Below are 25,353 nucleotides of genomic sequence, written 5' to 3' on the forward strand. Positions count from 1 at the left end.
CATTAAGAAAAAGGAATTTGTTTAGTTATAAAGCAAAACTTGACTTCTTATTCAAATGTCCAGATTGCACATTCACACTAATCTGCACCAACCCATTTCGTTTGGCTTGATTTGCGGTCGGCTGTGCCCGTGCAACGAAGCTGCTGGACATCCCTGCCAAAACATGTACATGGTGGGAGGAAGATGCTAGAGACAGAGGTAATTTTTTGACAGGTGCGATTGTGCTATCTGCAGATTTTCCTACCGCCACTTCTTCCAAAGTGGTGAGTGTGCGCTCCTCAAACATCACAGCACAGCTCATGGGCCTCTTATCCTTGTTATTGTGTATCCCATGTTTGCCAGAGACAGGGGAAAATATTCAGCATCATTCAGTAACAAAGCCCCTGCCCACCGCATTAATTGCTTTAATTACATGGTTCTGATTCTGATTCTGACCCTCCAGATAAGTTCAAGAAAGAGACTCATTCCTCTGTACACACCAGTCCAGACACGGAACGCTTGACCTGACCGTGTTTGTCATCTGAGCAATGCCAGTTACAGCTTGAGGGAAGTGCATGTTTATTTACAAGAACGTGTGTGGGGAGGGGCTATGGCATCAGGGGAAGAGACTGTGTTTAATGAGGAACGCGGCCTCACCTCGGCTTTACTGTGACCTGCCGGGGAGCGAGGCGGCTAATTACAACCAGCAGAAGACCTTCACTTTCAATTAGTCCACGCTGTTCCATCTAAATTCTCCGCTGACAAGCTTTTTCAATTCCTCCGTGTTCTTCGTTCCTTGGCAGGAGGAAAGGACCCTTATAATTTACTCGCTTATTGGGCCCTTTATGGAAACAGCTCTCAATATGCAGGACTGCCAAAGACCATTAGGTGTCAAACAAAAAAATACAGAGAGTATTTTGCAAAATTAGAGAAGCATGTAAGCATAAGAATGTGCTTTTCGTCTCGCTGAAACAGCGGAGAAAGATTATATCCTCTTCACAGTCGTAGCTCAGGGAAGGAAGTTGCACCAAGCTTTCGAAGTCTGCGTTTGTGTATGTGTATGTGTTTATATTTTTTTTTAATAAAAAAATGTAATTGTAATTACAGTATATGTTAAAAGGTAATTAAAACAAATAAATTGTTAAAAGGTATTGTTCTTATTATTATTATTATTATTATTATTATTATTATTACTAATGGTTCAGCCTGGACACGTGTTAACTTTCACGTCCATAATTTGTCTTTCGTTGCCAACTTTATGTTCAGGTCATTGACTGTTATTAATATGTAGCTTAGCTGAAGCTTTCACCCAAAGTAACTGACAGTGTTCGACCTTCTTATACAGTTGGGTAATGCTAAGAAAAACAAAACTTTGTTGCAGCAATCTGTCCTTTCAGGAAAGACTGGGGAGCGTCGATCAAGCAGAACATCAAGCTGACAGTGCAGAAGCCCCCCCCCCCCCCCCCCCACCCCCAGTTCTGGCTACACGTGATTTCGTGCTCATTAGCTTTCAGCTGCCGCCTCCACGAGGGGTTTGCAGTTGACCGGTTTTCAGGCGAACCAGAGTCGCATGTACATATGGGGAATTCCTCTCCTCAGATCATGCCTTGACCCCACTTTGCCGTACTCGGATTAATATTAACTTTAATGTAGGAGACACGTGCTCTCCTGTCTCTTTAGGGCATTCTGAGGGTGGACCCATCAGTCGTGTGACTCGGAGTGACACATTGGGGCAGAAAACAACACCATGTCACGAATCAGTGCCATTTGTTCAAGATAAGAACTTGCAAACATCACCTAAACATGCTGGAGTTGGGCTGGAACCCACAAACATCTAGTTCCCAAGAAACGGGTCTATGCACTCAACTACTCTTTTGCCCCATAATGAAAATTACCCTCTGCTGCACATGTTCAGTGTAAATACACTCATCAAGAGTACAATAGTAGCTCACCTCTGGCGTATTACTCTAGAACCCTTAACCAAGTACCTGTGGCACCTAAACTCTGAGGTATATGCTGTATCAGTTATAACTTCTGAGCACAGAAACAAAAGTTTTTCTTCTATTCTTTTCTTTTCTTCTCTTCTGTTCATCAATTTAGCCTTGCTTTTTTTTTTTTTGTAGTTAAATCTATTCTCGTAAGTCCTAGTTTGGGTAGCTTATTGTAGAAGATACATAATCATAACAACATATCGTCATCATCCCTTAAGAACTGGTAAGAATTCGCAGGGTGAAGTTCCTATTTGGCCTCCTTCAGGCATACGTTAAGTTTATGTTTATTTTATTAATGTTTCTCCAGTTGTGGGTTAGCAACAATGCAGTTGCCAGCGGTTCTCATATTTACCGTGTTTGAGGGATTTCATTTCACCAGCACAATGAGAATCGCTCACCCAATTGTCCCACTTACTTAAACTACTTTTTCAGAACCTCATTAAACATGAGCTGAATATCGAACTCAATGACAGCTAATCGGCTTTTGGTAAAGCTATTTAACAGAGATAAACTGCACAAATAACCCAAACTCACTGTCATTTTTACTTTCTTTGTTGCTCAGATTTTTTATCCTTAAAACACTCATGTATAAGGATATGAAGCATGTTGAATGAACAAGTGTGTAAAAAATGCTCCATTAAATCATTAATATTTTCTATGGTTTAAGACATATTTTCTGCTTGGTGTAAAGTCACACTGTCAATTTCCTTTTTTGAACAATGTGGTTTTTTTCGTAATAGTTATATTTCTTCAAAAAAAATGTCACCCACCTCATCCACTGGTACTTAGTGGTGGCTGTAATAATGCAAATAAATGAACAAATTAATTAAGTCAATAAATGCTAAGCATAGGGGCAGCAGCTAGTTTTGTGATTAGACCTGCTGCCTTTGGACCCAAAGGTTGCAGGTTCAAATTCAACCTCCAGCTATAGCACCTTGGAGAAAGGTATAGTACTTATCCCAAACTGCTCCAGTGAAGTTATCTATACATGTATAAATAATCCTAAATCACTTTGGGGAGAAGAGTCTGCAAAATAATAAATAAATTGTTGCTTTTGGACCCCAAGGTTACAGGTTTGATCCCTATGTCTAGCTGCACTACCCTCAGGTAAGGTACTTACCCTAAGAACTGCTCCAGTAAAGCCACCCAGCTGTGTAAATGAGTAAAATAGTTACAAATACCTTAGTGTTGCAAGATGCTTTGGAGAAAAGTGTCCGTTAATTGTAAATGTGGTGTAAGCATGAATGTGACATCAACATCTGTGATGTTCTCTGCACTTTAAGGTTTAAACTTTCACTGTGGCTGATGAGAATTAATGAGCTGTACTACACCACATGAAAAGCTCCCACAAATGAGCTATGGGTCGGTGAGTCATGTTGCTTGGTTCATTGCCTGTTTTGAATGCACTGACAGCAAAGTTTTCTCAAGTTCAATCCTCAAGGGTTGTGTGGAATTATTGCTTTATCAATGGCCTCACTGTAAATGTTGAGCAGCTTGGAAACTCTTTCTTGGTTAAAGAGGACAGTTCGCCAATACCTGTTCTGAGAAGGATCTCACAAACTATTTTAAAATGGCTCGAAACAGCAAAATGAATAAAGTTAATAATCTCGCACTCATAAATGATGACGATACAAATGTGAAGTTCAGCAGCACGACTGAGACTGGACAATTAAAATAACAGGAGTGAATATACTGACATATGAATTTAATGCCTTTATGGAAATAAATACCGAAAACTAACTCCCAGACTTCTGAATTCTATGCCGATGTTTGATACAGAAGGATCAGCAAATCAAAGACCCAAATTGCCAGAAAAGAGTTAACATGCTTAACACTGATCCGTTTGCCAGAGTAGCATTTTTTGCCCCACAATTTCTGCCTATCTGAGATTTCCCCTAAACAACACGTTTTCCTAAAACTATGGATTCTGCAAAAGCTGCGGTCTCAAAGGACAGAACACGTTTGAATTATTTTGTGAACCACATGACCCATCAGTTTTCTGTGTTTTTCGGATGTTCGAAACATTTTTATGTACCGCGCTGTCCCTTTCTTGACATGTATCATTAATTTAGTTCCTTCTTCATTCAACTGTCATCTAGAATAGTTTTGTTCCAGAATTCCAGAACCTTTCAGATAGAAGCCCGCACTTTAACAGGTGTCAGTAAAACTCACCCTTTTGTTTTAAATACTTAACTGAAATTTTAAGAAGTGGTAAAAAAATTCGGGGAGCGCAGTGGTGTAGTGGGTTGGACCAGGTCCTGCTCTCCGGTGGGTCTGGGGTTCTGTCCTGCTTGGGGTGCCTTATGATAGACTGGCGTCCTGTCCTGGGTGTGTCCTCTCCCCCTCCAGCTTTACACCCTGTGTTGCCGGGTTAGGTTCTGGCTCGCCGTGACCCTCTATGGGACAAGCGGTTTCAGATGATGTGTGTGTAAAAAGAATTCTGTTATGTCCAGAGGTCCATGTAAAGTTGGATGCATGCAAATCTCTAAACATCTCAGTGAGGAATAATCAACCATCCCACAATGCTGGTGAACGCTCACACAAGGCATTCGCTCAGACGGTCCTTGAGGCTGCTAGCCAATCGGCTGAGGTTATGGGACAATTTCTGTATTCTGATTATTTTCCCCAGAAAATAGTCGTAGGAGTGATGGAGGAGACGGCAAGGCAGTTATAAATATTTACATTCAGGCTCTCGCAGATGTTTAGACAGCGAGCTAATAACTTTTACAGCGCAGAGTGATGTATTCTTCAAATGTGCGCATCCTCCATGAAGGAGGAAATCTTCCCGGGCTGACAGTATAGCCTGCTTTCATTACCATCACAGCCCTTTGAAGCCATTTATCTCCACCCCGGCTCTTCTAAGGAGGAACAGAAAAGGCTCAGTAAATATTTATTACCCAGAAACTCCGCACACCCGAGACACTTTTCCAACTCCCTAATTATATAAACTGCAGAAATGTCTGACACTTATGCAGGATGCTCTTAACAAAGTGTGCGGTGTTGATGGCGGCTGCATGGGATGCGTGGTGTGCAGGAATGGAACCCCCTTGTCGATGAGGATATCAGATTTTAATATTCAGATTTAAAGTTGGTTAAAAAAAAGGGTTTTTCTACCCAATTTTATACATTTCAGCTCGTTTTGTTACACCCACTCCCTTACAGAGGAACAGTTGTTTGTTTGTTTGCTCATTCATTTGTTTATATGTATCTTTGACTTAGCGAAGCATTCTTTATGCAAACTCACTTTTTATGAATATGCTTTACGGCATAGCCTGTAGTTTTAATAGCTGAATACCTACACGGAGTTACCGAAAAAATTTTCGAATTTAGCACTGGTATCAGAATTAGGAAGTTAGCCATTTTCCTGGGGCATAACCTGTCTTGGTAGTACATAATCTGGATCGAAATAATAAACAATATTTAAAGAAAACAGGGGTGCGGTGGCGCAGTGGGTTGGACCGCAGTCCTGCTCTCCGGTGGGTCTGGGGTTCGAGTCCCGCTTGGGGTGCCTTGCGGTGGACTGGCGTCCCGTCCTGGGTGTGTCCCCTCCCCTTCCGGCCTTACGCCCTGTGTTACCGGGTAGGCTCCGGTTCCCCGTGACCCCGTATGGGACAAGCGGTTCTGAAACTGTGTGTGTGTGTGTATTTAAAGAAAAATTTTTAAAAAGTTGTTACACTTCGCATAAGGTAATGACAGAAAAAAAAAAATATGCATGAGCTAGATTAAACTGGCAATGGTTGATTTAGCCAGTTGGGAATGAAGGGTTTATAACAAACACTGGATCAGCAAGACTGTAAACACTCCTGACTTTCAGGTGTTTGGCAAGAATTTGCCTTTATTCACTTTGAGACACACCTTCTGTTTGCTTCTAACTCTCCTGCCAAAACAGATGGAAATGAAAACTCTAAAGACCGAAAAAACAACAAATGTTAAAGCATGTCAGGGATGCTCATTTCAGTCCCTTGCTTCCCCATCACTCGGAGCACTGAAGACATGAGTCAGGCAACTGCAGCCTAAGCCAAGGCGGCTTCAAGGGTGGAGTTATGGGCGTCACGTCTGTTATGTACAGCCAGAGGTGTTTAGCGGTATTCGGCCTGTGTTGGGAACCTTACTCTGTCAAACCCCTGAAGCAAAAGCGCCGGTCAGCGTTAGGCTGGACCGTGAGACAGAGAGGAGCTGGGGGGAAGGAATCATGGCAGAGAAACAGTTGAGGTAGAAGGGATGTACAGGAGAAAATATATACAGTCTTCCACCACCTTACGAAACTCATTTGTGCCTCAAAGACCCTTCATACGGTGAATTCTTAAAAATCAAAGATGTAATTGCCATTACCTTCAATGGCAGACATTTTTATATGTCTCTGAGGCTCCAAATTCACACCCATTTATGCTAAAATATCACTAGAGCCCTTTAAAATGGACCCAGTTACTTCATCTTTTAAAATAATAAAGCAGTTTACCTTCGTTACAATGTAATTCCATAACTTATAACCTGCACTTGTTCAAGCCTATCACAGCTATTAGTGTACATTAGTACATTAGTACATTAGTGTACCAGTGAACATTTACCAAACACTAACAGCAAAACAGACATATGTATGATATTCAATGTTTGTGTTCATTCAACCTTCAGTGCATAAAAACAGAACAGTAACAACAAAAAGAAATAAATGAAATCAACAAAAATGTATTCATAACCCCTGAACAAGGACACATTGGAAGATTTTTTTTTTTTTTTTTTTTTTTTTGCAGTGTCCACAACCGCTTGTCCCGAGCGGGGTCGCGGCAAGCTGGAGCCTGTCCCGGAAACACAGGGCGCAAGACCAAGGGGGGAGGGGACACACCCTGGACGAGACACCAGTCCGCCGCAACGCACACCAAGCAGGGCTCGAATCCCAGACCCACCACACAGTGGGCACAGGCCAAACCCGCTGTGCCGCCATGCCTCCCTGACATTGAAAGTTTATAAGAGGCAAAACTGGTAAATGAAGGTTGGTAACTTAATGCAGCAAGAGTCAAAGTAACTGCAAAGGAGACCAAGTGCTGGCTCTGATCGTGTGCCAGTCGACTGTTGGAAAGCATGCCAAATACAAATTCGGTCCTCGAAAATGCAAGGAAATGCCTCATAAGCCAAAGAAGGTACTAAAAGAAAATACTCTCGAATTACAATCCTTGTAACCCAAATGGGTGTATGCAGAGGTACGACTTTACTGTCTATCCAGTGTTAATGATGGCAGTGCCCCCTGCGTCACATTCCTTCAGAATCTAAAATTCAGATGTGGTTATCGGAACTGCCTCATCACACACAGCTTGGAACGCAGTTTTCACTTTGTGACAGTGTCGGCACTACTTCCAGCTCTTCTGTTGCTGCACTGATAGACCTGCAGGATTGCTCCATTATTTCAAATTTAATTTATCACTGAATAACATACGCCTACCTACGGTGAAAAAATAACTCCCTCCGGCTCCCTGTGGATTTGAATATTTCAGAGATTTACAGTTTGACCGGAGGCAGAACAACAGTTCCTGTTGTGATGACTCATTAATTTATTTAAAAAGACAATCTTAAACATGGCAGCCGTGTGCTTAATGAAGTGAACCACGGGAACGCACAGGAAGACCCACCGCCAATTTTGGCTAATGCTCCAAGGTCTAGCTCTCGGTGGCCATGTTCCTACTCGCTGCCGCACATATCCACTGTTCCCTTCCTTGATTCTCCCTCTAATTTTATGGAGAAGTTGCATTCCCTTTGAGCTAGTCGCTCGCACGCATGCCTCGGCCAGCAGTTGCAGTTTGATCAGAACTCAAGTTCAGAAAGCCATCGGCCCACAAGGACCTTGCAGTATCTCCACACCGCAGTCTCAGTAAAAGGAAGGCTTTTCCGAAGAAACCACTGACAGATTCACAAATGCGCTCTATTTCTGGAATGCAGCTTAGTGACTTTTTTATTTCCACTGAATGCTGGAGAGGAAAAGACTACTGTACACAGAGGCGGCACAAAGGATGGGGTTTGGGAGTTCCTCTTACATCAAAGAAGCTGGGATTTGCTCAGTTGGCTAGTTTTCTCAAACCGGAGCAGAAAATTATGCCTAGTTGATAATACGATGATTGTGTTAAACATGGAGACAGGTCAGCTGTTGCCTTTAAATATCGTTCAGTGCATTTCTGGGGTATGGTTAAGGATCTGTTTACTTACTGTATTACCCCGGCTTTAATTATTTGCCCATATGTTATACCACAGTGTAAAAAAGAAACACACCTATCTTTTGCATAACTGCTAGAGTTGAGACATAATGTTCAAGAAAAGAAAAGAAAAGGTGAAAGTGTAAATACAGTAGATGAGGAATACAACAAACATCAAATGTGGAAAAAAAGATTGCAAAAGGGTAAATTACGCCTGAAAGCGAGGGCTAAGTTTTCACCCTGTTCACTGAAATTAACACACTTACATGGCTGCACACACAGAAATAAGAACTCAAAAAATCCATCTTAGAGAAAGGGTTAGGTTAATTATTCAGCATCCTCGCTTACTACAATCCATTACACTACATGTATTATACAGCAGTCCGTTAAAGTCTTGATAGTGATTGAGGAAAGTTAGAATAAAGTATTAATACAGTACTCTAAGAGAGCAGTATTTGATCTTTAAAGTATATTTGGAACATTATACGTTTCAAAGCATATGTGGAGCAACATGCAGTTTTTTTTAATTCTTAATATTCTTCACGCAGAAAATTAAAGACATCCTTAGCAATGCTGTCATAAGTAGTGCATGAATCGAAATACTACAAGTGCACCAAACCGATTGTTTAACGGATGCATTTCAGCAGAATATTCATGTTGGTTTCCAGCTTTTGAATACAGACACTGAACACAAATTATATATATCAACATCGAAATAACACAAAACCAATTACCGGCTAATGTAAGGACAGGTATCATTAAGGTAAAGGTCTTAAATGATGTTCAGCATTGTTTAAGTAATTTCTCCAAGCAGAGAAGATAATGTTCTACCGTTAAGTAGCATATACATAACTGCACCTTAGATCAGAGTAAAACCTTTAATATAATCTTTTAATTTTCCTATGGCACATATTGGAAAATGCACACTCACCTCCATACTGGTTAAATTACACCTGTGAGTTCCGGCAAACCACCCACTGCTGGCACACTGGTTGATGTCCACATCCTGAAGGGAGACATCCACCCGAACCACACCCCTGGAACATGGAACATGACAGCGTCAATGTTACTTTTCACCTGGAGATGATTGAGGTTCTGAACATTATGAAACACAGATGACAAAAAAATCTGTCCCTGTAGAGTGTTTTTAACAGGATGTACAGTGAATACTTATACAGTGTCAGGTCCACGTAAGAATTGTCATTAAAAGGACTTGGGTCGTGAAAGACAGCAGGGGGGCAGCTGGTAATGTAGTGGTTAGAGCTACTGCCTTTGGATCCAAAGGTTGCAGGTTTGAGCCTCACCTCTGGCTGTAGTACTCTTGAGGAAGGTATGCACACATCATTGGAAACTGCTTGCCCCATATGGGGTTGTGGGAGCCTAACCTGGCAACACAAGGCAAAAGGCTGGAGGGGGAGGGGACACCCCCAGGATGGGACACCCCCAGGATGGGACACCAGTCTGTTGCAAGACACCCCAAAGCAGGACTTGAACCCCAAACCCACTGGAGAGCAGGACCTGGTCCAACCCACTCCACCACCACACCCCTCCTGAGCAAGGGTACTTACCCTAAATTGCTCCAGTTAAATTACCCAGCTGTCTAAATGGGTAAATAATTGTAACCTCAGCACTGTAAGTTGCTTTGGAGAAAGGCATCAGTTAAATGAATCAATGTGAATCCATACAACAGCAGGGCTTAAACAAAGTAGCATGTCTAAAGACCTCAGGGCTGTATTGCAGTATCACACAAGATGTGTTTCCACACCTGAAACAAGACTTGTATAATGGATAATGAGGTGACAGAGAATGAAACAGGAAACCCATACCTCATTTGTAATATAGACAACTTACTAAACCACAGTGCATGTTGTCACCAGGCCACAGATGAGCTCCATTAACCACCAACTTGCATTTCATTGCCCAGTCCTCCCAAGATGATTCTAACATTGTATAAATGTTGGTTATTGGTGTAAAATTAATTCCCATTGTGCAAGGGATAAACTCTTAAAGGTGCAGGAGCCCATCTGTTAATAATTTCAGTTTTTCTTGTAGTTATAAATCCATCAGCACCCAGAGCTGCTTGCAGTTAAAGGGACGTTACTCCTGCATGAGCATCAATAAAGTCTTAAAAGTTGTAGCTCATCACTCACTCATCATGAAATCCCCATCTGGTCGGTGATGAGGCTGAATGTCTGTCTGTCTTACTACTATTAATAGTAAAAGTGCCCTTATCCAAAGGAGGTGACAGATTCTCCTGTTATGGATATGTTCACCTTTGTTGAAGGATGCAATTGTCAAGATTTGAGCCTTCAGACGTCTCCGTTATTAGTGTTTAGCCACCATGTTGCCTACTGCTGTTTTTCAGGAAAGGTCACTGTGCATTAATACATAAAATTAATATTATTTCTTTATTGAGTTCACAGCCCTGAAATCTTCAGATCGTAAGAAAGGCAGAAAGAAGGGTTTACGTTGATATTTGAGTGCATGTTAAAAATTCACACCACGGTTCCTTTGGCTGTCACCCTTCTTCATCGTGTTTGTTTGAGCGTGGCAGGACACTGCTGGTTCTCGCATCTGGTTCTCCACACCTTCTGCTCCCCAGTGTTACCGCAGTTTCAGCTACACAGGCGATGCAAACGAAGAACTGGATTTAAAAATAATCCTCTCTTTTTGTATATTTTAACGTCTGCCAAAAAGCAAACATTTACAAGTTATGCGATGGAAGTTTCACTTCATTTATTATTTTCAGAGAGCAACTCCTTCAATCAGCCACTTGGCCAATTTGTTGACTGCTGGCAGCTTGAAGACTCTGTAATGAGCTCGCTCTGGCCGGAAGAGGAGGACTCAGAAGAACCTTCCAATATGTCATCGCATGCCTGGGCATCTGCTCTGGAATGGGTCACCCAAACAGCAGGAATGATCTATTTGCCCTTCAATCTGTTTGCAGAAACATTTAGTTCCACCATCTATGGACCCAAACCCACAAACTCCCCCCAGAAAAATTAGGTCCAACCCTATCTTTTTTGGGATACAGAAGCTCCAAATCATCCATCACAAGGCATGAAATCACTGAGATTTTTACTTTACTTCTTATATTGTTCAAGAAGGTCAAAAAGAATCAGGTTGACTGGATGAGCGGAATTTGGAGACAGTAAACTCCATTTTTTTCCTTTCTATAACAGACCTAGTATTACACAAGTGATCATTAATCCCATCACACTTACAGTAAAATCAAACAGGAGTTATATTCTTATATTGTAACATTGCTGGTGTCATTTGTATTTTACTTAGGGCAGCAAATTCCCGAGTGTCCACATTGCATAGCCCAAATACCCTTGTAGACATCTGTCCCTCCATCCCCCATCTATGCATCTGTTTTCAACTCCACTCACCAATCTAAGGGTCACAAGGTAAGTTGATTGCAAAATGAAATAGGAAGCATCAGTTCAAAAACTTCGACGATCTAAGCTCATTTTCCCCAGCCACGTTTCAGAAAAAGGGTTTGCAGTCCTGGTTGAATCGATCAGGCTTTACAAATTCAGCGATATCCCCTGGGTGTAAAACCTCTGTTGCACAGATCATGTTGTTTGTTTTGCATTTCCTGCTCCTGCAAGCTGCAGCTGGGCCTCTCCATTTGCTCACTCTTGCGTGGAGCTTCTACACTGGTCACACGCTTTTTTTTTAACATAGTTAAGGAATGTGTCAGCTCTGCTCACTCAACCAGCTGGATGTCAATAATGTTGCGAGTTGCGCCAATTTAATCTCGCAAGACAGAGAGAGATTAAATAATAATATTAATGAAAATTATGGACCATCTGTCCTAATGCAGTTTGCCTTCTGGGATGTGATCCTATAATGTCCTTAGATCAATCTCCGTGTAATCGTTGTTGCAGAATGTAGCACAGCATCACGCAGAATTCCATTTCTCCATTTCGAAATATTTGAACAGAGCTGCGGAGGCCAAAGCAGCGTGGGTAATTGAAGATCGCCTGCTTAATTATACATGCATGCAGTCCCACGTACCTATTGGATCTTATGAAATGCAGCCCTCTACCATCCATCATCAACAACCGCTTGTCCTGAATGGGGTCACGGTGAGGCAGAGCCTCCCCGGCAATGCAGGGCACAAGGCCAAGGGGGGAGGGGATATACCCAGGACGGGACGCCAGGCCGTCGCTAGGCACCTCAAGCAGGGCTCGGGCCCCAGACCCGCCACACAACGGGTATCGGCTGAACCCACTGCACCACCGCCACCCCCCCCTTAGCCCTTTACTGTTTAACATATTATATTTTCAAAACCCAGTGTCAGGAAAAGGACAAGTTTCCTCTTCTGTCTCTCTGGAGGCTTTTGGGTAAAAAGAGTTGATCTGGTAAAGTTGCTTGACCAGATTGCAGGCTGGGTCCTATAATTCAAACCCAAGTTTAAGTCAGAGTTCTTATTTGTAAACTTATAGCAGTTCTTGCAAAGATGAACATAATTACTATCACTCTGTTATACAAGGTACAAGTTAACGATGCCTTCTCTTACATACTGCCTCAAGCACAAATTAGATGCCAGGTCATAGCTGGGTATAAACTTCATTGGGATAAAATTGACCACGGCAGCATGGTCAGTCAATGTTATCGTACAGAAGATGGAGGAGCTGTCATTAGGCATTACGACCAAACACCGGTACCCGGAAATAATATAATAAGGTTAGTGGGACAGCTGTCATAAGCCCAAGAGATTGTAAGTTTCATCTGTTGCAACTCAAGGACTACCTGTACTATTGATAAAATGCATAATAAATCGAAAGCTGCTTGTTTAATATGAATGCCAATTTTCTTCATTTGTCACAGAAAACTATTAGGAAGTCAAAAAGTGTCAGCAATAATACTCAGATTATGATATTCACATGATAATTCACATCACTACAGGTGTAAGTACTGACTTACTTTTTGACTCATAGACTCTTGTATAAAGAGAGTGTATTCTGCAGAGTTCAGGTTAGTTTAATCTTGGCTTTATTGATCCCAGATATGGGTTTTCTTTTTAGTCTGAAAAAACCAAAAATAAAGTATTGATCAAAGATGAGCACCATGCCGCTGTTGGTGTGTCTAATTTAGACACAAGCAGAAACACGTACACTTTGATAATGTTTGTGAACCATTTGAAACAACACATTTGCCACTTGGAGGCTGTCAGATGTGATGATAGATAACAGGTCTCATAAATGGCCTTGATATCTTTTTAAGGGATTTTTCCAGGGCCAAATTAAATTCAGTTCTGCTTGTCCTGTCAGATTTACATATATCCCTCCAGTGTTCACACATGAGTTCTGAAGACTTTTATGGCCCAGCAACAGCTGAAAACAATCAGCTTCAATAAATACATAATGTGTTCCATGACTTGCATTGCCCATTATGATAATTAATGCATCTAATAGATGAACATAGAAGAAATTGTTTCTTTAGAACATGTGGCATTTAGTTTGTTTATTCAAAGTGTATTTGTAGTTTTATATACCAAGGAAGAATAACAGTCTGCAGGAGCACAGCAGTGTGAAAAAGAAAGTACACCTTCTATCGATTCTGTGGTTTTACAAAAAAGTACTAACAGCAGATAGATCTAACTTCATGTGACAAGTGAGACTTATTCAGCCAAAAGTAAATCTGCACACAGAGGCCATATGTATAAAAAGTGACCCTCATGATTCAGTCGCTTGTAGAACCCCCTTTAGCAGCAATAACTTCAAGTTATTATTTTCTGCAAGATTTTATGAGTTTATTAGTCTCTTGCATTGCGTAAGAGGAATTCTGGCTCATTCCTCTTCGCAAAACTGCTTCAGCTTAGTGTTGTTTGAGGGCGTTTGCTTAGGCATCGCTCCCTTAAGGGCCCACAACAACATCTCAGTGAGCTGAAGGTCTAGAGCCGGGAAAATTTATTGGCCATTTCAAAACCCAAATTCTTTTATTTTTCAGCCATTCTGTCACAGATTTAGTGGTGTACAGGTATACCCCGGTATACAGACTTCCGCTTTACAGATTCTTGGTATAACGGAAAAGAAAAGTTGTACCCATGTTCCCTATACAAACCGACTGTTCTCCATATTACGTATTTTAATCCAGTGCTTGGGGGCAGACTTTTCCCCAATGAAGTAGTCATGAGTCAATTAAGAACAGATTCCTCAACCATGTATGATAACCTCTTTTTTTTGCATTGTTTTTCAAGTTATTTGTTACAGTTTTGAGAAATGTTTTCCATTTTAATGTTTCGTTCACATACCTCTCTGCATTTAAGATGAGTCTCAAAACTCACCTCTTTCTGACTCATTCTTCCTCTGATCTTGTAAGTGCTCAATAAACGTGTACATGTTTGATATGTTTTATAGTGTTTAATTATAAAATTTCATCTGATATTTTAAACAATTTGTTTAATAATGGAAAAAAAATCTATATGCAGATACTAGGGTAATGTATACTGGTTCATACAGAGGTATGTGAGAAATGGATTTACTCAAAAATGAAGTGTCTGCATCCAGATCTCTCCTCCTGTTGATGTACGTTTTGTATGGTTCTCTGAGATTTACGTTGCCTTGGAGAACAGCGTGTGCTAAATGAATAAATGTAAATATATTGTATGTGTCTTTTGTACATACTTACTCTACAGAAGTTTAGTAGAATATGAAATTCCTAACAAACGTCTTTGTTAATTCCCTTCTTGATTATTTTTCATATCTTATTGTATGAGTGCTTTGATTACTATTTCTTCGGGCTGTTTTTAAGTGTTTGGAGGGTGTTTCGGAAAATATTTGGGTGTGTCCGTAAAGTCCAGCAATGTATATTTTTTCCCTTATTTAAAATAGAAAAGGACCTCCCAGCTTACAGACTTTTGGTATACACAGTTTTCAGGAACAAACTACGTCTATATAATAGGAGATACATATACTTTGGGTCCATTTTTAGCCAAACTTTAGTTTTTGGGCATATGGTCTCATTTTTCTCTAGAATACACCAGTATAGAGAGAAATGTATGGTGTACTCAGTGATTTTCAACCTTCACAGCCAACTTGGTGAGACTTCCTGGATTTAAGATTATGATTTCTTGCTTTGCATTTTGTAAATTCTTTCCAAATTTAAACCTTAAGGTTCTTGCTTCATCATAGTCTATGGATAATACTTCATGGCTTGGTCTGTCTTGGAGCATGTTTAACTTTATATAAGACTTGATCAGTTTTAATTTGGAAGAGTTCCCTTCCTGGGGTGCAGTGGCGCAGTGGGTTGGACCAGGTCCTGTTCTCCGGTGGGTCTGGGGTTCGAGTCCTGCTTGGGTGCCTTGCGATGGACTGGCGTCCTGTCCTGGGTGTGTCCCCTCCCCCTCTGGCCTTATGCCCTGTGTTGCTGGGTAGGCTCTGGTTTCCTGTGACCCCATGTGGGACAGGTGGTTCTGAAAATGTGTGTGTGTATGAGTTCCTTTCCCCTGACACCACTGTGACCAGGATTGACAAAAAATATATAGAGAGCAACAAAAACATTGGAAATCCAGAATCTTTCTCACTCAAAGCAAGGAATTCCATCATTTGCAAAGGTTTTTGACAGTAAAAAGAAGGAGAAGATAGCTTCAGTGTTTCAACTCCTTGACCAGCCCTGCGCAAAGAACCATGTGGGCAGGGGGTCACATTGCATGAAATAAGCTCAAGTGACCTAGGGCCAGTCCTGATTTTAAGACCTACATAGCCTATAAAATAGCGCCAAATCATCACCCATCCACTACCATTCTTGGTGGCTGGTCTGAAGCTCTTGGAATGACATGTGGTGTTTGGTTTTCACCAAATATGGCATTGCAAATTATTGCCAAACAATTAATTTCAGTCCCATTTGTGCAGCAGACAATTTTTTACAACTTTTCTTCTTTTTTGGTGCTGTAATTGTAAACCTAAGCCACCTACAGCACAATTCAGCTTCCAGTCCACTCTATATCACTTTTTTCCCAGAACATTAATAAGGTCTGAGAAACCTGTCTTCATAGGCAGTGTGCGCCCATTATATTTACCTTTATTGATTTAACTGATGCTTTACTCCAAAAGAATTTACAATGTTAAGCTACTTATTCTTCTTATTATTATTATTATTTATCCATTTATACAGCAGGGTAGTTTTCTACTGCAGCAATTTTTAAGATGAGTACCTTGCTCAAGGGTACTATGCCCGGCGGTAGAAATCGAATCTGCAACCTTTGGGTCCAAAGACAGGAGCTCTAACCACTACCACTAGACTACCAGCTGATGTGTTCAACAGAGGACTCCAGCATCAACCTGTCTCTACTGGCATTGTTGGACCCAGGTGGAGTAGAAAGGATTCCTTATTTCTGTATAATGACTGCTGAATAGCATCAAACACCTTGTGGAAGGCTCCAGAACGGCAGCTGCCACTTGTACATTAGGTCAACACCCTGCTTTGACTCACCGAGATCTTCACACACACAAAAGATCATATCTGGTGCAGGCGTGAACACGTCTTTCCACCCTTTACTATAGCGCCGTCCTGCATATCACTGTTTCCTGTGGTTTTTTAATAACTGAGAAAGGGATCAATATCACAAGGCAATCCATGTAGCACTTAGTGCAATTTATCATCTACTTTTGTAATATCAGTTTCAAAGGGAACCTTGAATGTTCTCTAAAAACATGTTCTCTAAAACAACCATAGTCCATCATCTGATATTTGGCCAGTAATTACTTTCAATCCCCAATTAAGATACAGATGTTGAATAAAAAATTCCAGTTGTTAAGGTAACAAGCTGTGTTATGGTTGACTGTGGACTTGTAACATGAAGGTTACTAGTTTATGTCCCATTGTATAGTTTCTTTTTATGTTTTAGCCTGAGGTACCCAATTCTAAGAAAGAAAATTTGAAAAAAAATCATTTGCAAATCATTCACAAGATTAAGCATGTAATATCCAGAAAACAGAAGTTTAATTTAAGTTTAAATCTTCAAACTGAATATAAAGCAGAAATTTGAATTGTTCTTCAAAATTGTTAGTCTTAATAATCTGCAGCAATGTGTCAGTTAAATCTGTAGGCAAATTATGATCTCATTTTGAGCAGAGAGACTTGTTTTCTTAGTTATTACGCATGTTTCAATGTTGAACATGTTTGCTTTGGGCAAAAAAAGACAAGTTGGAGCAAAGCACAAATGTCAAAAGCCATCCAAGAAAAGGGCAAGTGCCCGAAACCTCACCTGTCACTTTACATTACACACACACATTTAAGTGCCTTTAGATGGAAGATGACACAACTACAAGACCCTCCAGTTCCGAAGACTTCAAAATACATATTTTAATTTATCTGTCATAATACATCTGATATTCCGGCAGCAGGTATTTTAGTAGTTTGGGCTGTCGCTATGCTATCTAGAGGTTCCTGGTTTGAATATCTGCTCCTGTTGTACCCTTGAGCAAGATGCTTACCCTGAACTGAACAATAAGGATTACTTGCTGTATAAATGGTTAAATGATGGTAAAATTGCAAGTTAATTTGAATAAAGGCATCAGCTAAATTGAAGTTATTATTATTATTATTATTATTATTATTATTATTATTAATAAAACATTATGGTAATTCTCCAACTCCTCATGAACTAGCTGATGTTTTTATCATTTTCCTCTGCTTTTCTCCGTGATTTTACTGGAACTATAACTGTAAGCGGTGCATGGTTTCTTATTACTGCCTATGATATAATGACGTTAAACAGCACGTGCATACCAGTGTAGTTATTAGTTTGTTCCTGGGGAGTAACTGGAGGGGCGTGTGGAGGAGAAAGGTCACGGGCCTCTGCGTGATGCTCAGGAGACTCTCACCCCGACCACACGCTATCGACATGGCCCAGTCCATGTGATGGGTCCCCTGCCAGGTGGAGAGACCGCACGCAAGACCGCGCTTTCCCGCTCACGCGGACTTACTGCCTCCACCATGGCCCGTCTGGAATTCAAGTACAGCGTTTTTACTCTGCTGCATGATCGCGTGGAGAAGGTGCGCCACGTTGACTCATGCTGAAATAGACGGCGGCGTTAAAGATTAATAAGCCTTGGGGTGGGGGTGTGTGTAGGGCGGAGGGGGAGGAGGGGGAGGAGGGGGGCGTTCGGGTTCTATCGCTGCAACGCAATAACGTCAGCGGTTATTTTTAGGCGCGTTCCCGGCACCTGCCGAGACGCTCCGCTCTAGACGAGGCTGTGTGAGGCGAGATCGAGCTGCCGTGATCTCACACACTAGAAACACCCAGGCTATTCCCTTGAGTCGGTGGTATCCAGGAGTATCCAGGATACCGAAGGAGCCAAGGGACGCGCTCTGCGGTGGTCCCGCTCCTCGTGCGCCTAAGTTTTGGCGCGTCTCCGCCGAGCAGCGCATCCGAACCCCACTCGCCATGATTTACATCTGCAGCTACACCACTAAGTGCGTCTTCCTCCTTGTTTTTTTAGGGGAGAGCCGCAGCCTTCACTTCTGCTCGCGCGGCGTTTACTGTGAGCAACGTAGGGAGCACCGGGTTTGCGCTGATCCGTGTTTGGAGTTAAATGGCCATTATAAGGCGCAGCATCAGGAGGGAAGCAAAGCCTCCTGCGGTCGATGTGGCACGAGCTGTCACACGTACCTGAAGTCCGAGGCCTGGTTAGCCTTCAGACCGTAGAAGGCAGCTGACAACGTGAGGAGCCACTGCGGGATGAAGCGCCCGTCCTCGCACTCCAGGTACGGCGCTGACCACTTGATCTCGGTTTTATCGAGAAGGTAACTGTCCCCTGACCCCTTTTCCGGGCTGATCACCCTCCTGTGCAAGCGGGGCTTCTTCCTCTCCCTGATCTCACTGAACCACTTGGTCTCCGCCGTCCTGTTCTTCAGGTGATGCCGAGCCGCGTCGGAAAGGTCCTCCAGCGCGACGCCTCGCGCGGTTCTCCTGGCTTGCAGGTGGATGCTGGGACCCGAGGCGGGCGCCTCGCTGCCGACCGTGACCACGGCGCGCTGGATCTTGGGATCGCCCTCCACGACGCTCGTGAGCAGCGCGTGGTACCACTCCACGTCGCGGCGGAGGCTGTGCTGCCTCGACCTGTTGGCTTGCAGGATCACGCCGAGGAAGGTGGCGGCGTGCGCCACGGTGTCGAGCACGCCGCGCAGGGACGAGTGCGGGGTCGCCGACGAGGACGCGCGCAGGCTGCTCAGCTCGTACCTCCGCGAGCAGTTGGCGTGCCTCAGCGTGGACGAGTCCCCGGTGTGGAGGAAAGCGGTCACCACCCGCGGCAGATCCTCCTCGATCTTCTGCGCCAAGGCGCTACGCTCCGCCGCGGGCTTCAGCAGCGGCGGCGGCGGCGCGTGGTACCGCGGCTCGTGCTCGTCCACGGGGGCGTTATAAATAGGCTGCTTCGCTCTGATTTCGGCGTCCCTCTCGCTCTCCGCCCAGTCAACATATCCATAATTCGATCCAACGACAAAGCCAACTCGCAAGAGTAGGGAAAGCAGGAAAACAGCCATGTCTGTCAACCTCCCTCTCACTTGGTCCAGATTTCGGGAAGAAAGTCCCGTTTTCACGAAACAGAGTAAGGGGGAAAGATCAAGTTCGGCCAGCAGACAAAACTGCATTCACCTGTGGATAAGTGGATCCTGTCGGCGCAGCTCCAGCGGCTCCGATCCCGTTTTTGCAGCAGGAGAGCGTCTCTAGTCGCCTCGTTTACCTCCGCGTCCGACAAATAGCGGTTTCATCGCATCATTTGTCCGCCGGGTCCGTCTGGGAGTCGGGTGCGAGGAGACAGCCGCTGCTGAGACAGCCTCGCGGTTGGCTTCACATAAGCGCACTGAACCGGCCACGGCGGGGGGGACGGGGCGGGCGGGGGGGGGGACGGGGGGACGGGATTTACTCGGAGGCGCAGAGTGGAGCCTCACACTTCAGCGGCAAACACACACTCCGCCCTCCTCCGGTCCACAACATCCAGTAACTCCACCATCAGGGCAGACAGGAACGATTTGCTCTCAAAGCCCCGTCTCCTTCATTATCTTACAGGGTTTTCCAAAGTACCCTTGATGCGCGTGTGGCCATTTCTTGCGTCAATCATGTCAATCGGAGGGGATGTTCGGTGGAGCGACAGAGGAGCTGTCCAGTGCTGAAAGCACACAAACCTCTCGGAATGGCTGGTGAAGCAGCACAGGAGGCATTGGGGAAGACTGCAGGTTTCTTGAGGTGCAAATCCATGAAAAGATGCAAAGAAATCTGAAGATCCGACGTTCGCTCATCCGCTGGGGGTGGGTTCAAATAGGCTGCTGTCATTAAGACTACCGACTGAAGAGGGGCGCGCGCACATACAAACACCCGCGCGCGCGCACACACACACACACACACACACACACACACACCCACACACAACAGCCATCTAGGATGCATGAAAGACTTGCAAAGATCCCACGTCGTTGATGTATGTTCATCAGTGTCGGGTTCTAAAACATGGCAAGCAATCAGGAGATGATCATTTTATTAGCGAAACAAAAAAACTATTGTTTAGTTTTAGTTAGCTCAGAGCACATTTTAAGAAGAATTTCTTGGATCAGAAATTTTAGCACTGTTAGAATTTGACACAGTGCACCACATATACAAAATCAGTTTCTAAACCACTTTCTTTTGTAATATTTTACACATGCCGAGTAGTATTCTACATCTCAAGGTACAAATTCAACCTTTAACAGTGCACATGAAATGTATCGGCATAGGAAGTTTTATTCATTTTTATTATATATTATTAGCTGACACCTTTTTCCAAGGTCAATTACTATGTCTGCTACACTTCACTGAACTCCCTACAATCATTCAACATAAATACATACATATACACTATGAGCAATTTAGAGTCAGCAGTTCACCTGAAACACATTTAAATATTTCATTGTTCCAGACTACATGTCTCATCTAGTCTTGAGACAGTTATGGAAATATTTATTTCAGTACTGTCTCACGGAAACGCAACAGGGAGATCATGCAGTGTCTTGGTGTTTTCATCGTTATATAGCTGTCGTTAAATGTGGCCATATGATTCCTTAGGTTACTGATCACCATTTAGACCATAGCTTGCATAGGTGTGTCAGATCCTGTAGATGTATATTCAGCCATATTGAATGTATGCATGTATAAATGTACTATGACTCACTTGTAAGGAAGAGGCTCTTTTTGGGAGATCCATATTTACACATATTTAGACCACCAATTGTGTGGCTCTAATGTTCATGGGCACATTACATGGAAAAATTCTCCGGATGGATTATTTCCCTGATCATATGTGTAACATTTATAGACAGAGGTTCAGGAGGTTCAAATACAGTCCCTTTTGTACTCCACAATTTAACCACTTTACTTGAGTTGTTTTAATGAATAAGCAGCTGAGCAAATTACGAAAATTTTGCTGGTAACAAAACGGTTAAGAAAAACGTGCTGCACATACATATACCTCAAGGAGACTGCTTCAAGTCCTGGGAGGACTCTACTGCAGTGCCAAGTGTAAGATACTCAATCTAGCCTGCTATTTTTTCTAGGTGCATGAGGAAAGTTACAAGTATCTATGGCTAAAAGTGTCCCATGATCAATTGACTAGAACATATAATAAATGGTTAAAGCACAAACTTGCTGGTTCTATAGCTTATTCTTAATAAAGCATCATCTCTTCCTCTTTTGGCGTTTCCATTTCTGGCCCAAATCTCTTACCGTTGCAAATTTCCTGCCTTTGCACCTGTTCTTGGCTTACAAGTAACATTTACTTTACATCCATATTTAAAATACGCCGAGCCATTCCTTCACTGATTTTGATATGATGCCTTACTTCATGAGTCATGCATTGAGTATTTAACAGTTATTGTAATCCGTGTGAACTAGATTAGAATCTCACAATGTACTGTAACTAATGAACAGCAGCCGAAGCTCCAAGCATCAACAGTGGACTATTTAGGTCCAGATGTTCGTTGCACTTTCTTCTGCGGCACTCAGGAGTACACTACCCAGGCAACCATCATTTTGAAAGTACTTCCCCACAGCAGATTTCTTATTGGCCCTGCCATATATGGTCTGCTATGACAAGCATTTTACAGAAATCTCACGTTGGACATCTACTGTCTATTCGCTTAATTTTACAATAGGCAAAAAGCTACTGTATTTTTTCCATTGTTTAATATACCTCTCAAAAATACTCGGAGCATTTTGATACACGGAAATATGTGGATGCAAAAAAGTCGTTGCTGCTCACTTTTAAGAAGTGAAGTCACAAGCAGATGGACTGTGCTGATACTAGATTTAAAGGAGAACTCATAGGATTTGTTCATGTGGCAGAGTTTGTCTGGAGGAACTCGCCAAAGACAAACAGGCCAGCAATGCTGTACAAGCAAACTGTAAACGTTTCATTGTTTTGTAAGGTCTAGCTAAAGCCAGCATAAAAACTGCCCTGTTTCCTTCTTAGTGCTTTTTTAAATGCATTGTGGTGTGCCAGCAGAAGGAAAAAGCCAGTTTGACACTAGCTGTTGTTACAGCAATGTGGAAGCACCTTACCACTTTGCCTCCCCACACAGTCTCCACGGACCTCTTTCGTATTTAACTTCATACATTAAAAAAACCATTCATTTTATACAGGTCTACTACTGATGTTCTCACTTAATCTGACACTGGTTTTGATCAACTCAGGATGTTCCCACTCAGAAAGCAAGTGAAATATTATTTGTTCAAAATGAAATAGTTTCCAAACAGAAAACGATGGACTCTGAATCAAATGTGAAAAATTTAAATGTACAGGTGGTCCTCGACTTATATATTTACGACGCAATGTAGGAAGGCCCAAACTTATGTCGGCTGTTCCACCAACCTTATTATATCATTTTTCTGGTCCATCTGATTGTAATATCTAACAACCTCTGTGTCTGCTGTACAGTTACACTGGCTGGCTGCTGTGTCACAAGAACTCATATTTTTATTGACTCGGTCCGTGTGTCTATCAGCCATTGCGTGTTATTTACAGAAGCGTTGCTTTATTTGCAGGATTTACCTTTGTAATTCCCTCCACCTTACTGAATGTTAAAAATGGCTATCAAGCGAAGAAGTGAGCATTCTGGTGGTCCACAAAAGCAGCATCTAGAAGTGACAGTGAAAATAATACTGCAGCATGAAAATATAATTATAATACTGTATTGCATTTATATTATTGTTATTATTGTATGTTAGTATTAATTTAACATTCATAATGTGTGAAATTAGTGAAAAAAAATAACAAAGCCCTATTACACAAAGTAGCAGCCATTCATATTATTAGTTAATATATCCGTATGGTTCATGTAATACAATATACGGGGACTTGCAATTTGCGATGAAGTCGACTCATGATGAGGTCGTCGGAACGGAAACCCTTTGCAAGTCAAGGACCTCCCGTAATGTGCCTTATTCCTTAAATACTTCTTTAGACTATGATACAAAAGCATAAATTTCCGGTTTTTGTGTGTGAGTGTACTGTTACGGAAGTGGAATTTTAATCTTTTTCAGGTAAGCTTTTCATGGGGGTGCAGTTGCAGCTCCCTCATTTGTCCTCAGCAGCGGTCAGTGCCAACATACGTGAAGTGGAGCGGGGGCTTACGGCTCTGGGCCATCACCACGGTGCATGCCGAATGACTCACACAGCGTGGGCTCTTTGGCACCGCCGCCTTTCGTGGGAGGCCGAGGGTAGACAGGCGTGACGAGGGGTGACAGGTGGCTGCGTGCTTCCGTGGGCCTACGGGGACCACACGTCAGCCCCAGAAAAACAGCCTGATCTCCAGCTTCCTCTGACTGCAGCCCCATCCATGCCTTCTCCCCTAAACAGATCTTTAGCCCAGGACCATCTGTTGGTTCATAAAACATATAAAGATATTTCATCTATGAGACTTTCAGGCAAATATGCAGCACATATCTTATTTTCTGCATAGCGTACTATTACCTTGTGTTATGAACATTCAATTTAAGAATATTGTAAGATGCAAACATGCCCCACTCTTTTATTTTATTCACCATTCTATTTTCTGTTGCATAGTGAACATTTACTCATATTTATGTAGTTGACACTTTCCTCTAAAGCAATTTACAGTTGTTTACCTATGAACACAGCAGCGTAATTCCAGTTGGAGTACTTCAGGGTAAGTACATTGGTCAAGGGTACTACAGCACTAGGTGAGATTCAAAACAGTAACCTTCAGATGGAAAGGTAGCAGCACTAACCACGACACTACGAGCTGTCCCAAGGTCCTCTCTTGAATGAGCTGTTGATGAAAACAGCACAAACACTATACAAAACCTTAAATTCATTATAGCTTTATCCGTTGTTTTCAACAGAACCTAACCACTGAATAATTCAAGAGTTTAAGCCGTATTACAACGTTTTTTCCGATTGTTAGACTTACAAACAATTTGAGACCCGACGGTGCTAATAAACTGAGGTCCATGTGTTATAAGGTATAAAGGGCCAGATGACAGCATGGTGACTGAGGACACACCTGTAGCCCGAAGCCAACACATTTTTGATAAAAAATGTTCACAAGTACAAATATTTCCACTTGCATAATGGACCAGTGCTGGCAAACATCTTTGTTCAGAGCCCTGTTTTCAGCTGGAACTTTGGAGTTCTGGGTTTAACTTTCTGTGCTACTGAGCATTGTGGGAATGAAGGCCACATTAATTTTTGTACTTCTTCAAGGCAGCTGTACTTTTTGTTGTTTCCTTACCAATAATAATATTTCTTTTTATTATTATTATTATTATTATTATTATTATTTACTCTTAAAAAGCAAACTAATCTGCAAGATGTATTATCTTAATGGTGCCATCTGGCCTCTTTTCTTTTCTTCCTCGAGAAGGATCCAGCTCTTTACCTCTTTCTTTCTTCAGCTGGTTAACTTTCACCGTGTTTCAGCTGATCTGTGATAAAAAAGAAGCACGCTTTTATACTTCTAACACACACACACACACACACATTTTCAGAACCGCTGGTCCCATACGGGGTCACGGGGAACCGGAGCCTAACCCGGCAACTCAGGGCGCAAGGCTGGAGGGGGAGGGGACACACCCAGGACGGGACGCCAGTCCGTCGCAAGGCACCCCAAGTGGGACTCGAACCCCAGACCCACCGGAGAGCAGGACTGTGGTCCAACCCACTGCGCCACCGCACCCCCTCCTACTTCTAACATTT

The 25,353-nt window shown here is 42.6% G+C and overlaps 1 protein-coding gene across 2 annotated transcripts in view; it reads right to left on the reverse strand.

Moving 5' to 3' along the window:
- gpr158a (G protein-coupled receptor 158a) overlaps nt 1-20,065 on the reverse strand; it is a 56,249-nt gene extending 36,184 nt beyond the window's left edge. For both annotated transcript variants that reach the window (XM_029246135.1, XM_029246134.1), the window contains exons 1-2: nt 18,780-20,065; nt 9,084-9,189 (exon numbers count right to left, since the gene is read on the reverse strand). In XM_029246135.1, coding sequence (XP_029101968.1) covers nt 9,084-9,189; nt 18,780-19,759 — 1,086 coding nt within the window. In that variant the 5' untranslated portion in view covers nt 19,760-20,065. The remainder of the gene's footprint in view (nt 1-9,083; nt 9,190-18,779) is intronic.
- Nucleotides 20,066-25,353: the final 5,288 nt, after the last annotated feature.

This window comes from Scleropages formosus, chromosome 19 (genome assembly GCF_900964775.1).
Source record: "Scleropages formosus chromosome 19, fSclFor1.1, whole genome shotgun sequence".
NCBI classification, from domain to species: Eukaryota; Metazoa; Chordata; class Actinopteri; order Osteoglossiformes; family Osteoglossidae; genus Scleropages; species Scleropages formosus.